Source organism: Globicephala melas, chromosome 17 (genome assembly GCF_963455315.2).
Source record: "Globicephala melas chromosome 17, mGloMel1.2, whole genome shotgun sequence".
NCBI lineage: Eukaryota > Metazoa > Chordata > Mammalia > Artiodactyla > Delphinidae > Globicephala > Globicephala melas.
Window position 1 is genome coordinate 17,679,662 of NC_083330.1, and position 16,735 is coordinate 17,696,396.

At 36.5% G+C, this 16,735-nt stretch overlaps 1 protein-coding gene across 1 annotated transcript in view; it reads right to left on the reverse strand.

The window, feature by feature from the left end:
• The window catches only part of UBE2W (ubiquitin conjugating enzyme E2 W), a 77,227-nt gene that overhangs the window by 12,541 nt on the left and 47,951 nt on the right, over positions 1-16,735 (reverse strand). Inside the window, exons 3-5 of the mRNA XM_030859549.3 lie at positions 15,646-15,748; positions 6,237-6,392; positions 2,945-3,020 (exon numbers count right to left, since the gene is read on the reverse strand). Of these exons, the coding sequence (XP_030715409.1) occupies positions 2,945-3,020; positions 6,237-6,392; positions 15,646-15,748 (335 nt within the window). The remainder of the gene's footprint in view (positions 1-2,944; positions 3,021-6,236; positions 6,393-15,645; positions 15,749-16,735) is intronic.

The window sequence follows — 16,735 nt, forward strand, 5'->3', positions numbered from 1 at the left end:
TGCAAAGGTAAAGGGGACTGTGACACTCAAGGCATGTTTTTTCTTTTTGAAAAGGTTCTTTGTAAAGGCACAGAGCGAAGAGACAGCTTAGTATTTAGTCCTAAAAGGCAAGACGATGTGCAAGAATGAGAAGCCAGAAATGTAAACTGAAGGAAATGGCCAATTAATTCAAGTAGGATCTTGTTTAGTTTTAGTGGACCTTCAGTATTCAGAAAGAATTCCCATGGGAAACCTGTCCTTTTATATTTAAGAATCCCTGAAACAGTAGTTATCAAGTGACGAGCTATATCAGAATTATTGGGGATATCTTAAAAAGTGAAACAAAACCAGCATTCTGGTACAGTAATAAAGTTGATCAGATTCCTTAAAGGAGGGAGTAATCAACAAGGCTTTGGTGAAAGAGTTCCCAAGAAGAGTGGAAGGAGTCCTTCCAGGCAAATAGCACACATGGAAACAACAGAGGATAAGGAATAGAGTGCCTATCATAAATAACGTTCCGTGGAACATTTCATGCATCAAACAATTTTGTATTAAAGATGATTTTCCAAGGATGGATTCTCAGAAGTTTAGTAACTGAGACAAAAGGTTCAGTCTTGAACTTCAAGCTTGTTAAATATCGCTGAACTGCTAAATACTGCTGAACTGCTGTTTCCTTAAAGGATTACACTAACTTGCTATACCACCAGCAAATATGAAAACAGTTTTTTGTCTTTTGTTTTGTTTTGTTTTTTGCCATGGGGCATGCAGAGATCTTAGTTCCCTGACCAGAGGTCGAACCCGTGTCCCCTGCAGTAGAAGCACGGAACCTTAACCACTGGACCACGGGGGATGTCCCCTGAAAACACTATTTTAGTCTACCCTTTATTCTCCTCCTCCAACACTGCATTCATTTTATAAAACTCTGCCAATTCAATAAGTTTCAGAATATTAAATCTGTCATTATTTTACTGTGTTGAACTTTTTTGCCCACGTTTGTAATTAATTTATTCTTAAGCAACTATTATAAATGGTCTTTATTTTTAATCAAGCTACGTCTTTCACAATTTTATTTTTTTAACTTTATATCGACTGTGATTTGAGGTTTTTCCGTGCTTTTTTTCTTTTAATTTATTTATTTTATTTATTTAGTTTTGGCTGCGTTGGGTCTTTGTTGCTGCACGCAGGCTTTCTCTAGTTGCAGCGAGCAGGGACTACTCTTTGTTGCGGTGCGCGGGCTTCTCACTGTGGTGGCTTCTCTTGTTCCAGAACACGGGGTCTAGCCGTGCGGGCTTCAGTAGTTTTGGCACACAGGCTCTAGAGCACAGGCTCAGTAGTTGTGGTGCACGGGCTTAGCTGCTCCACGGCATGTGGGATCTTCCAGACCAGGGCTTGAACCCATATCCCCTGCAATGGCAGGCGGATTCTTAACCACTGTGCCACCAGGGAAGCCCTCCATGCTTTTATATGAGATTTAAATTTTCATATATCTAAATGTTTAATTTGTGATTCCTTTTAAGTTCAGAAATTCTTTCTTCCTTCCTCCAGAGTTGATACCTAACTTTTTAAAACATACTTTTTCTATTGTTGTATTTTTTAAATGCTTATTAATTCAATCCAAAGAAATATTTTCTATATGAGGTTAAAAGGATTACTTACTACTAAATAATTTTTCCCCTTCTCATTTATTTGTGACACACTATTTATCACATATTCAAATCTAACATACAGAAAGGCCTAGAAAAGAGTAATTCTAATTAATTAATTTATTCATTTATTTTTGGCTGCATTGGGTCTTTGTTGCTGCGCATAGGCTTCCTCTACTTGTGGCGAGCAAGGGCTACTCTTTGAGGCGGTGCGCGGGCTTCTCACTGAGGTGGCTTCTCTTGTTGCGGACCATGGGCTCTAGGCACGCTGGCTTCAGTAGTTGTGGCATGTGGGCTCAGTAGTTGTGGCTCGCGGGCTCTAGAGCGCAGGCTCAGTAGTTGTGGCATATGGGCTTCACTGCTCTGCGGCATGTGGGATCTTCCCGGACCAGGGCCTGAACCCATGTCTCCTGCGTTGGCAAGTGGATTCTTAACCACTGCGCCACCAGGGAAGCCCGAAAATAGTAATTCTATTTCAATGTCTATTCTTGCATTATTATCTTTTGGTGTTTGGTAGACATATCCTCCTTCATTATCCTTTAATTCAAAATTCAAACTGCTCTTCTCATCTTTCTTCCAAACCTTAAAAGCACCCACTCTATCATTCTACTGAATTACATTGAACCAATAATTTGTAAAGAATATACATTTTTATAATACTTTAAAAATAATTTTTATAAATAATTTTATGGTTTCTCATGAATGTAAACCTTCTGTTCCTAATTTCAAATACCTCTTTGAGGAAGCAGTAGTCAGCTTAGAAAAGATGCTAGCAGCCTTCAATTATTAAGCTACCATTACCCAACAGAAACAATAGAAATTAAATTATTAAACATAATGCATTCATAAAGCTACAATCAGTAGAACCTCAAATGTTTTCAGGAATAACTATTAGAATAGGAAGAGCTTTCTTTAAGTTAACGGGCCATCTCTAACAATGTGATCCTCCACCCTAACAACAGTACCATAACTAAATGAGTACACAAGGCGTCATAACTTCTATATCAAGTAACAGGTTTCCCAATAGGCTAGTTCTGATTTGACTTAATATTATTAAGGACTTCTGTTCTGCAATACAATAGTAGAGCAGAATGTTAAAGCGATTTTAGATTTTACTTGTATGATGGCCATGATTTTATGTGCCCCATTAAAAATCTAGTCTAACTTATCCATAAAATATCTTAAACTATTTTAAAGATTCATCTCCATATTACAAAAGTACAACATCAGTTATATAATCTCTCTTTTTCCCAAGCAAGCATATATATAATCTTTCAAATCAAAATACTGAGAAGTTATCATTCTAAAATAAAACTGCTTACCATGATACCACCATTTTGTTTTCTTTGGATTCTTGTTACATGTTCGAACATAAAAAGAATTATCTGGTGGTCGTCTCTGAAACCAAAAAGAATTTAAATAGATAAGAAGTTGTAAAACAGGAAAACATGAGGGGGAGATAGTTTTAATAAAAGCTCTAGCAAAAATATTACAGAATGCATAAGAAACAAAATAAATGCAGATGTCATAACTGAAAAAATAATATATTCCAGGCAATGTAACCTCTTGACACTGAACTTGTTAAAAAAAAAAAAAAAAGGTGTGCATATGTGGTTTGGGTTAGGTTCCAATGGGATTACTAGACAATGACTATCAACCTAAAGTGGCAGCATTATGTTGTAAAGAATTTTGGTTTCATTTATCTTATCTCCCTAGAAATAATTTAATAATTATTTTGTGAGCTAATCAAAACTCTACCTAACTAGGTTTGTCTGAGAAACCCTAGCAACTTACAATCCTCCACAAGGGATTATTGTTTTCCTGTAAACAAGTATCATCAAGGAGAGACCAAAAGATTCGGTTTCCAAAATGTATGTAAGAGGCAAAGGGGGGAAAAGACACATTAGCATTTCTGCAATACATACGCCCTGACTAGAACAATATTAGAAGCATACGGCAGCTCTGCAAGGAGTTACATCAGAAATAGCTGTAACTACAACTAACAACACTGAAGACAGGTTATGAAAGAATTTTCTTGAAAACTGTTGGATGTTGATCAGACACAAGAAATATGTGCCTCTCTACAAAGATTTGGAAACATGTCAAATTTGTATTAACGCCACTGAGGGCAGGTTAGTAGATAATATGATAGGTCCAACCAAATAGCAATGGTGAACAGGACTACCTAGGTAGCAGGAAGGAAAACTGACAGTCCACTTGGCACTTCCTAAAATTCATGTACATAACTATGATCTAACTCTTATGAGATAATAATAACAGTCATTTAACAGAAAGGAAGAGAAGAACATAAGACACTAAACAACTATACCAAGATTACCCTGTTTATACAGTTAGAGAAAATTCCTGAAAAATTATCATGAAATTATATGTCTACTTTAAAGAATAGATGATCTGCTATTGTTTGTCCTGTAAAGTCATAACCTGTGTTCATGTGGAATAAACTGCTACTACTGTAACAAACAATAAACTCATCTATTTATCAGAACCCAATCTTCAAAAAACAAGTTTCTTTTTGTGAAAAAAGAAACTGGAACGAAAGAGTTATGACTAAAAAATGTCTACAGTTAAATTAAAATTTGTATTCAGGGAGTTGACTACTCTCTGAATACAACGGAAAGTGAAACTCACGGAACCATGTCCACCACAGAATAAAATTCACCTGTTTTAATAGAACAGCTTTCGGCGAATATTTAAAAGACTTTTTAAAACATATTTGGTGCTAGATTCCCCTCAGTGCCAAAACACGTTTCCTCTTCTTCTTAGTAATCTAGTACTTAGCACAGTAACAACAGCACATAGCAGGTACTTAATAATGTCTGAATTTTATCATTTTCCACAAAACTAATGCTGCCAGAATTCTGACTTCTAGATTATCGTTTTGGTTGAATAAATTATAATTACATTTATATTATATAATATAGTTTATCAATAATTTAAATGGAATGATTAGTCTTATACCAACTACGCAAGAAACACTAACAGCAGACAACTAGAATGTGAGGGGAAAGATGAGGGTTAGAAAAGGATGAAGGAGTTAGAGAACGTAATAATTTTCTAGCTTTTAACAGGAAATCATTACCCTTTAAATGTAAACAAAGCTAGTAATCAAAAGGCACATGTAAGGGCTATGCGCAGACACCACTCGTGTTAATCTTAACTTCTCTTATTAAACCCTAGAGTTACTGCCTCATCTTTCTATAGACATTAAGAGAAGCCCCTTGATTGGAAACTGCTCTGTGCCACACCTGCAGGTTCAGAGCCTGTATGTGCGGTGGAGGTGGAGATAGGGAGAGGAGAAAACATGGAAGCAATAAATGAATGAAACTTGTTTCCAAGCCTTTGGGATTAACAAAAGCACAAGTGTGGCCTAAAATGCAGCTCAGAAAAGCTAACAGGGAGGAAACTCAAGTTAACAGGTGATACTAACGTTAGATAACATGTACTCTATTTCATCTATTCTAAGATGTACATTTTTTTCTTAATATTCCTAAATGGGGATACATGTCTTTCAACTAATGGTGTATCACAGTTTAACTGCCAGAAGTTTCATTCTTCCTCTTGTACATAACATTGCATATTAAGGGCTCTTATGCTACAGTTAAAAAATACATATACAATTTAACCCATTATTTCCCATTCTTATTTGAACAAAAAAATTTTCTTTTAAACCTAACACCAGGAAACCTCTTATGGAACTAACACTCCAAGAAACTTACTTTGCAAACAAGTGGCTTAGAGTGTTTCAAAATCTAGATAACCTACCATTTAAAAATGAAATACTATCTAAATGTTTTCTAAATATTAATTTAATAAAAATGACAGTTGAATTTGGAGAAGAAAAAAAACCTGCTAAAATAAATGAATAACCCCACAGCTCCCTAATCTCTAAGGTAAATTCGGTTTTTCCTTTAAAGAGAATACAAAAGGAAACCCCCATGGAGAAGAGATGCTTTAAAACCTCTCAAGCAGGAATGACAAGACACTAACCCTCAAGCAGGAATGACAAGAGGGCCAGAAACACAGAGAGGATTTAGATACTTTAAAAGGCTATTCTAAATTTAACTCACATGGTTTTTCTTTCTGGTCTTTTCCTCCCTTTCTCCATCAGACACAGAATCTGTAGATTAGTAAAGGAGAATAAGAGGAAAAGTCCTGAAAATTCTACTGGTAATCTAGTCCTCCTTCAACCTAGGCTTTATGATAGGAGAGCTCTGGTTCCTGGGAAATCCCCTAAAAGAGACTGATAGGGTGGAAGCCAGCAGAGGGGAGAAGGGAGCCATAATGCTTATTCCTGGGTCTTTCCACTGTGAAATCTAGAAACAATAATTTCTTGTACACTTTTGCCCTGTGCATGCTTACAGAAATAAAATTCAGATTATTTAAGAACATCTGCAGAAATTTCCTGTTTAAGAAATATGAAACAATGTCTGACTTCTATTATCAAATTATTTGCCAATCTATTACTAAAACGTTCCCTATAACTTCATAATAGAAAGCATTAAGTCTCTTCTTCAAATAAATTATATATTAAAATAGCTTCTCTACCCAAACTAAAAGAAGAACTATACCTGGAATAATTCTGAAAAGTCCTACCTTTTCTTTGCAGCTGGAAAGCATGCTAATAATGCTAAGACAAACTGATTGGACTGAGAGCGCTGGGGACCAGTCTTCTGTTAGAATGGATAAACAGATATGACCATTGCTATAAACATGAGGATGAACAGGAATATTTTCACCAGTAAACATGACCTAAGAAAGAACAAAATTCCATTAATACTCAAATATTCTATGTTACCGAAAAATAAAATATTCTCCAGGTAAGTTAATATTTTAAAAACCAAATTAAAAACAAATAAAATCAATGCCAGGAACAAGATAAACAACTGCTTTATTCTTATCAATTCAATAAGTACTGGTTTCACTACTATGAATGACCATGTAGTAGGAAAAGAATCCAGATTACCTATTTTATATTTCAGATATTTTTCACAAATTCCTTTTAAAATTTTCTAAATTACCATGTATTTTTAGACTAGTGAAAGACAACTATATTTACAAGAATGGTTTTTCAAACTACTCATTGTTCTCTGCATACACAAATCAAATACACTAAAATTTCAAACGAAAGTATTCAACTTTAGGACAATATGAATTACATGCCATAGGAACACCACTTCCACCTATAACAATGTTATTACCCAAGGTGTTATATGCAAAAGGAAATGACTGCTACATCTTCCACCTCCTCTAAATTCACACTTGCATTATGATGGGCACAAACTGCCACTTACTAATCAGCAAATATCTATGTGCTTATAGATGAAAAAACAAAGCTTGAATGAATCTCCCAATTACTTGCTGTTTTGTCTCTGCCTTTTCTTTTACTCAGTTCTTCTACGTTTTCCCCTTTCTCCATGTTGCCTCAGCACTGATTTGAAAGGTAGTATTTCCTTCCTTTGCCCTAATAATTCAATGTCTCAATAATACTGTTTCTTAAACATATCTACCTAAGCATCTGAATAGGCAGGAGAGTAAATTCATACATCCTGAGGAATCTGTACGCATAGCCCATAATAGGTCAAAGTAAAAGTCTCATATTTAAGAATGCTTAGATATATGTTAGTTCATAATAAATTATTTATTTTGATATAAAAATTAATCTGTCAATCTTTTAAGTGAATTTTATACTGCAGTATAATATATAATTTTTATTGTTGCTTAGGAGTAATTCCTATTTCCTGATCTGGCCCTTAAAAAAAAAGAAAATCACCTGGAGAGCTGGTTAAAAATACAAATTCAAGAGCCCCACTTTCCCAGATTCTGATTCACTAGGTATGATGGCATTTTTATAAAACTCATCAAATATAAACCAATAGTTCCCAAACTAGGCTTACAGTAAGTATATCTCAGCCCTGCAAATTACCTCATACTCAGATATAGCGGAACCTTAGTAAGGAGAAACCCTACCTTAAGTGATGACAAACTGATGAAATATATTGCTCTAGGACTAAGCCCTCTTTTTTCCTTTATAGAGCAGAAGACAGCCAGTGAAATAAGGGTGGCCAGAATAAGGTATGCCATATTTTAATATGTGATATGCTATGGGAAATTACCATAAGCTAGGTTTTGCTTTTATTTTTAAATTTCTACCTACATATCTGGTTTTATTACAATTTTACAAATATTTACATTAACAAAGCACTCTTTCATAGAAGTAGGAGTTCTCAAATATACTGCTAACATATGGGCCTCATTTCCTTGGCTGAAGCTAATATAAGACAGGAAGAGCAATTTTTTCTCAAAGGAATGACTTCATATACTTGTGTTTCTTTCTTTTTTTTTTCTTTAAATTTTGGTGATCCACCCTCCATTCCCATGAAAAGAGAGCTAAAGTAAAGTTGAAAATTAAAAGTAAAGTCTTAAAACAAGAGATATCAAGTGATTTGTCCTGCCCAATTGTAGAAGACCCCCTGAAAGACTTGGGCACAGCTCTGTTTGAAGTACCATTTATCTCAATTATATCTATCAGAATTAGTGCCTTTTTCAAAAAGTGCTGCTCTGCAAAGGGAAATGACTGCTTAAAGCTCTTGCAGCTCCATGAGTCCATCCACAATTATTTTAAAATTAATTTTTTAATAAATGTGAACTACAGTTTATTATATTATATGCAGTTGATATTCCCACAATGTGTTGTGGATGTCTAGAGTGGGAGTTTACAAATCTCACAGGATATGCATCTGCTTTGGGGTGTTCTTTTTTTTTTTTTTTTTTTTTTTTTTTTTGCGGTACGCGGGCCTCTCACTGTTGTGGCCTCTCCTGTTGCGGAGCACAGGCTCCAGAAGCGCAGGCTCAGCGGCCATGGCTGCCGCTCCACGGCACGTGGGATCCTCCCGGACCGGGGCACGAACCCGTATCCCCTGCATCGGCAGGCGGACTCTCAACCACTGCGCCACCAGGGAAGCCCTGGGGTGTTCATTCTGCCACAAAATGCCATTTGACTAATAGGATATTTTCATGAAGAACACAGCAGTGCCCATTACTCCCTGGCCACAATTATTTTTAAAGGCTATTTCTTTTCCAGTAACGTCTTTTTGAAAACAAGTCATGTAGAACAGTGCTCTGGTACCAAAAAAGTAAGAACTGCCAAGTTATTTCCTTTGGCACAAATGAAGCAATGTATCAACAACCATCAAGGAAAATACACAGACAGCCAACCAAAAGGTTATCACGAGATGCTTTGACTAGCCAATTCACAAAGCAGAAGGAAAGCAGTATTCTTTTTGGAGAGAAATGATTATAAACTAAATCACTCGGTCTGAGAGCCAAGAAGTATGCATGAATCAAAAGTAAAGGAGGAAAAAAAAAAAAAAAAAAGTAAAGGAGGAGAGAAGAGAAAGAAAGGGGATGGGGAGCAGTGGAAGACACCTACGGCACAAGCAGCAGACATCCTATAAGCAGAGAAGAGAGCCAGAAATCAAGGAGAAAGAAACAGTTTTGAAGTTTGAGGGGACTGAAATAAAAATAAATTAGACCTTACTAATACTTAAAATAAATTAGATCTTAATAATGCTTAAAAAAAAAAAAAAAAAGCAGGGGCTTTTAAACCTGCTGCATTCAGGGCAAATTCAACAAGCCTAAAACTTCTAGCAACCAAAAACAGGGGAACTAACTTGTTGTACATGGTACAAGTAACCCCTAGAACCCAACCTGGCAGATAGAGAATTTTAGAAGTTTGTCTAAACATGGACAGGCTCCATCCAGGATTTCCTGAATTCCATTCAGGAATTCAGATGAATTCCTGAAATATAAGAAAAAACTTTTTTCAACAGTTTATTCACGTAAAAGACTGGTAAGTAGTCTGCACAGACAGTTTTGATGCAAACTTTGCTATTCTGGTTCTCTGCATGTGACAGAAGAGTAACCAACGCTGAATTTCTTCAAGACTACACTCTTTTTAAAAAAATAATAAATTTATTTATTTCTTTTTGGCTGTGTTGGGTCTTTGTTGCCGCACGCAGGCTTTCTCTAGTTGCAGCAAGCCAGGGCTATTCTTTGTTGTGGTGTGTGGGCTTCTCATTGAGGTGGCTTCTCTTGTTGCGGAGCACGGGGCTTCAGTAGTTGTGGCACGCGGGCTCAGTAGCTGTGTCTCGTGGGTTCTAGAATGCAGGCTCAGTAGTTGTGGCGCACGGGCTTAGTTGCTCCACGGCATGTGGGGTCTTCCTAGACCAGGGCTCGAACCCGTGTCCCCTGCATCGGCAGGCAGATTCTTAACCACTGCGCCACCAGGGGAGTCCCAAGACCACACTCTTAACTATCCTTGTTTATTTAATATGCAGTACAAGCCAGAGGAGGGAATGCACATTTCACGTTTTTTAATACAGCCAAGTAGGCTCTGAAAACTTAAAAGACTTTAAGCTGTTTCCAGAGTTCAAAAACCTTTCTGGGGGGAATCGCAAATAGCTGATAAACTATCTAAAACAGATATGACAATATAACTGAGTACGATGAATTTGAAACCAAAGGGAATAATTTTGCTAATTAATTTTTTAAACAATTTATTCAGATTCAAAGTAGTCACATAGATTGAACAGCGACCGGAGACTGCACACATTCCCCACTGCATAAACCATACTGAGTAAAATGGAATTACAGGTTTTTAATAACAAGCTATTAAATGGAAAAAAAGTCACAATTTTAGAAAGGATGTTAAATCTAATGCATGTGAACCACATCTGAAGTTCTGAGTCTGCATTAGAAGAAGTCCTCATGTGTCTGTGAATTTCCAAATATCCCCCACCAGTGTGGCTCAAATTCAGGAGCAGGTGAGATGGGAGAAAGAACTCTGCTCAGGATCCCTATGATTTTGGAGGTAAGTTCGCACATCCCACATCCAACCTAAAATTTTAAGCAAGCCAACCTCTGGGTAACCTTTGGGTACTAAAAAATCTAAACTGAAAGCCACCAACAGTAACAATATAAAGGATGGATATTAGCTAACTGTTTCTAACGTGAAATTCATGGTAATCACACCTGAGGGCTTCCAAAGCCTTCAGGCTCAATACTGTATGACCTCACAGTATTGAGATCTTACCACAATGAAGGCATACTAATGTGTTCAGACTAGTGCTCTGGAAGTGATGAGAAAGTCAGACACCTAATATGGTGTATCAAGCTAGGTGAAAATACAATATACACAGAATGAGCAATACAAAACAGGCTATAATTATAAAGCCAATCTACAATATAGATACCAAGGTTTCTACAGGGACAATATGAGGGGATGTTTTCTCTGATTAAAATTGTCAGTAGATGACAATATTTAAAGGGCAACTATAAAAACTGAACATACAAGCAGAGAGTTTAATAAACTAAATCAAATATCTAATTATGAACAATATATATGACATAGGTAGTCTAGCATAAATGAATGATAAATATTTGACAAAAGTGACTGGGGATAAGAATTTTAGCACAGTTTTCAATTCAGTTCTCCCCTTTTAGTCATCTAATATGTATCAGCAGCATGAATATTGATAGCTTTCCCAAATCAGGGAGAATCAGACCACGAGCAAAAGGATGAGGACACTATGAATATAAGTTCTGGATCTCTGCAACGAGGGAATTTGAAGCAACACAACAAAAGGGTTCGTGTTCAAGGGGCATGAATAGGAGGGGGAATAGGAGTGAGGGGAAAGTGATTACTCTTTTGCCCCAGTGTTTCTAAAGCTTTATGATCAAGGCAAGTATATTTTTAGCATCTTTAAAGTAAGTCCAACATATTGCCACCTTCCACAACCTCCACTGCTACCCTTCTGGTACAAATCACCATCACCTCTCAGCCGGATCACTGCAATAGGGGTACCCTTGTGCCTCCAGAAGTCAATGTGCCACATAACAGCCAAGTTTCTCCTTTTAACTTTAAGCAGGAGCATGTCGTTCCTCTGCTCAGCATCTTCAAGGGCTTCCTACCTCATTGAGAGTAAAAGTCAAAATTCTTACGATGGGCTATAAATGTCCTATCCAATTTCTGATGGACCTTCCAGCCCCAATTCTCTCTCTGACCTAGGCCCTACTCTCCTCTTCTTGATTATACAACACTCCAGGGACCCACCTGGCATGCTCCAGATTCAGGACCATTGCATTTTGTCTTCACCTGCCCTTTCTCTCACCCCTTTGATGTGGCTTATGCACTCACCTCTTTCAGATCTCTGCCCCAATGTCACCTTCTCATGAAATCTTTCCTGATCACTCTACCCAATGCTGCAACACCCTGACTCCTCTTTTCTACGTTTTTTCACCATCTTCCATACTTTATATATTTTGCTTTTTGTTTACTGTCCTTCTCTTTCTACAAGAATGCAAATTCCACATAAGGAGGGTTTTTGGAGGGCCACTTTGTTCACCACAGAATTGCCAGCACCTAGGAAAGTGTTTGTCTTATGATACATGCTCAGTAAATACTTACAGAATGAATGAATAAATGTCTATCTCTCCAAATACTAAACAGATTATCGGCTTTTTAAAGTCAGGCCCAATTCCTTTTTAATTTCTGTGCTCTCTGCCATCTCTAAAGTACACAGTTCATGCTCAATACATGTTAAATTAACCAACCATTTACCTGTATCCTAGCATAAGGAAACAGAATACACTATATAGAAAGAATTTTATTTTCTGTATGGCTGTTGGTAAGTGCACATTACTAGAAAACAGTGATGAAAAGGTACTTCATCTCTGCTCCCATTTTAACTGAGGAAGTTTTTTGTTCCTGCTATTGTTTCTTTTAAAGCAAATGATTGGGCCAAACACCGTGTTTTACATAGGTAGCCTTTTCACTGTAAAGTGAGATACATGTGAAATTAATTATAACTAGTAGAAGAAAATAACACAGCCTATAAATTTTATGTATAGTCTTACAGATCTCATTTACAGGCAAAGATCTCACTGACACAAAAGTAATAATTTCACAATGAGATGTTTATTCTACGGATATGTCCTCAAATTCTACTCTTGTAAGTAGTGGTAAATTTAGTACTGCTTATTGCATAGGAAAATGAAAGACTAATTACCTAACAAGAGCCAATGCTTCCACATCTGAACAAATAAAATCTTTGGGGAATGGGGAATTTTACTGCCCTTATCCAGAGCAATGCAATGGACCTTTGGAAAGTTTTAGTTATCAGAAAAATCTTGAAATCTATATGTACATCAAGCTTTGATTACTGGACATGTTATAATTATTTTATAATCATACAGATGATGTGATTAATAGAATTTTAAAATAATTTAAAAGTATTACTGGACTCAGAGTGGTCTGTTATTTTCTCAATCATGGATATTAGAATATTTTATATATATATAAATATAAATTAACTGATGTTAAAAGGGAATCTTCATATTCCAAAAGATTGGGAACAACCGCCCTAGGGTTTCCACATCATTCTACGTGTAATCTTTTACTTTCAGAGATAACATTACTTAATGGTTACATTAACAAAGTATGACGCAAGTATTACTACACAGTAGAAGGCATGGAGGTAATGTGTGGCTAAAATGCTTCAGGTCAGACTCAACCATAAAGGGACTGGACTGCTAAGCTTGATTTGACTCCACAGGAAATAAGAACCATCACAGGATTTACCAAGAAGGGTGGGGATGGTGGTGATGGATGTATGTGTGAAAACCAATGAGGTAACTGCACCTTCAAATAAACCTAACAGCACTGTGAAAGGACGGCTAGGAGTGGAAACAACTAGAGGCTATTTTGTAATAGTCCAGATAAAAGCTGAACACTTGGACCACACAGCGCTGACGATAAGGTAAGAAAAATGGTGGACTGCCTTAAGTCTGTGAAAGGATCTGAAAAACTGCATTTAAGAGTGAGGGAAAGGAAATAAATTTAACATGAGAAGATAGGTAAAAGAAACCCAAGAAAAAATTCTTTTTTATTTTATTTTGTTATTAGAAAAAACTGAGTTTAGCTGTGTTAAATTTGGACATCTGGAGGTGTTCAAGTAGAGATGTCCAACAAGGGTGTGAAATTAAACCTCAGAAAGAGATTGTACACAGAGTTGGAGATCTGGGAGTCAGTGGCTTAAGATGGTTAAAGACTTTAAAAAGTGAGAAGAAAAAGGGAGCGCTGAATAAAGAACCTGGAGGACGGGACTTCCCTGGTGGTCCGGTGGTTAAGAATCCGCCTTCCAACGCAGGGGACACGGGTTCGATCCCTGGTTGGGAACTAAGATCCCACATGCTGTGGGGCAACTAAGTCCACGTGCCGCAGCTACTGAGTCCACACTCGTCACAACTAGAGAGAAGGCCACATGCTGCAACGAAGAGCCCACATGCCACAACTAAGACCCGACGTAGCCAAAGATAAATAATTAATTAATTTTTAAAATAATAATAATGTCAAAAAAAAAAGAACCTGGAGGACACCAAAATCAGACCAGCAAGCAGGAGTAAAACCAGGGAAGGAGGATAAAAGGAATATGAGATAAGATGATAGAATTTATTACAATGGTTCTTACGGAAAAATTAAAGATGGAATTCAACTGATGGTTAAGTTTGATATTTGATTTAGAATTAAAAACTGAGAGTTTAGAGAACACTTTTCACTTGGTTTCATGTTTACAGAAATATTATTTCCCTCTGATGAAAAATTTGTGAGTTCCCAGAGTAAGCCTTCTCCAATAGTCCCCTAGGCAAAGTTTCTGAGCTGGTGAGTGTATTCTTCCCTCACATACCTTCAACGAACTTAGGTTGAAGGTGACAAGTGGATACCTCACTGGTTCAAGCAATAACAGTAAGATGATGCTGATAAGCTGAAAGCCAACAACAGAAAATGAAGATCATTTTCTGGAAAGAAGGAATACATCTGCTTTGGTTTTTGATTACAGTCTACACATGGTTATTATAGAAGCCTAGAGGTCATGACAATACATACGTCTTTGCCTTATTTTTATGATAAAGATAAAAAGGAGCCCCCAACCTCTTAATTTTCTGCTCACATGGAAACTTTAGAACTCAAGGAGTCCGTTTCCATTTAATTCTATGCCTTAAAACAATCATCTCTTTATTTATAGCACAATACAATAACTGACTTCCATCTATACTCTTACATGGCTAAGAGAATTGATTAAGCTGTTTGGTATATTCTATTTAAAGTAGCAATGAAATATGATTTTCCTCAAAAATAGAGTATTTTAGCACCTCACATGTTGAATTTCAAGTTATTTGGGAAATTTCACTATCCACAACACCTCATTACCTAGCAATGCTACACAGAGTTGGGCACCTGTCTTATCATTTTGCTACTAGTAATTCATTACCCATCTTACCAAGCCAGAAATCTGGAATTCATCCTAGAGTCTCCTTTTCTCTAACCTCCAAGGATTAATCATTCACCACAGTTAAGCAGCTCTCAAAATTTTTTCTCTACCCCCATTATCCCTTGTCCAAGTTTTAAGACATTAACTGAATTGACTCTGCCTCAAATTATAATGATCAGATTTGGGGCTGAGGTCTAGATATTTAACATCTTGTAATAATATATTCTGCCCGTGCAATACTAAAAGGCTGCAAAGACAGCATGCCAATGCGAAATCAAAGACGTGCTCCTTCCCAAAAAGCACCTGCCTCTTAACGATGTCATTCTATCATCATCTTATCTAGGAAGACGTGCCTCCAGTTATTCCAAATGCTAAGTTCTCCCACAACCCATGGGCCTGTGTTAGATTTCCATCCCTTTTTTCTGCTTAACATGAATGGATAAGAAACAGTCTTAAGTTTTCAGAAGCACAAAAGCAGCAAAGCCCTAATCTCAATAAGGTAGAATGTTCATAAGATCTTGATTATATTATAAATAAGATAAAGGAACAAATCTATTCACATAATTATAATGAATTTCTTTTATAAGTTTTTACTTAGTCAAAAATCGCTTATTTAGCATTTTGCTATAATCCAAAAATACAATAAAAATTTAAAAAGCAAAACATTTTGTTACCTGAGGAGAGTCAAAAGGATATCGACTACTAAACTTAAATAGAAGTTGAAATTTTTCCCCTTCATATAAGGTACCTGGTGCACCTTCCATATCTACAATCCACCTAGAATAGAAAAAAAAAAAAATTAAACTTCAGTTATAAAGGATTGGGGTGAGAAGGAGAAAAGAGAACACCGAGTATTCCTCTATGCCAGGCACTGGGACGAGAGTCATTCGTGTATAACAACACACTTCGTCCTCCCAACAATTCCAGGAGTAGGTATTTATACCCCTGGCCCTGTTTCCTTCTCTGACACTCCAGTTAAAGAGCCAGATCACGGTGAGACAGCTAACAAAGGACAGAGCCAAATTTTAACCCAGGTCCGGAAAAAACAACAAAATAAAACCCAGCTTGGGTGTGCTGACACCAAAGCCTGCACTCTTCCTACTCAATTTATGCTACCTTATTTTTTCAGACTATCTTTACAATTACGGAAAAGATTTTATACATAACATCAAACTAATCAATTGCCTTTCTGATATCAATTATTTTAGAAGCTAAGAGAGAAATCAGTATCAGCAATGACTACAGAGGAGTGTAGCTATCAGACCGATTTTCTCATCGGCATTCTAGAGAAGGCTAAACAGGAAAAAGGGAGCTAACTTGACATCGGTACACTTACTCTGATAGCTAGTTAAGGCTCTAGAAGGCCTTCCTTTGTCTCTCATTATGTTTCAATTGTTTAATAAAACCCCAAATAGATTTCTATGGCATCTATGTAAGCTTACTTTGTTTTCATATATAACAATCATGAATATAAATCTGTTTATAATTATATTCTTATAACAAGAACTATCTTTTGTTCTTTAAAAAAAAAAAAGTGCGGGTAGAGGAATAGAGATTATTACGACAAAGATGACGGGGCAGAATTCAGAAGCAAAATGAGTTCCTAATTATATCCATGCCACTTATAATTATTGTATACCTGGTCAATTCCTGTAATCTTATACTTTTCAGGCATAAAAACTTATTATTTTAAATACAGGGAAACAAAAGGAAGATTGAGGATATACTGTTGGGGTTCTGTTGAGCACCTCACATATTATGGAC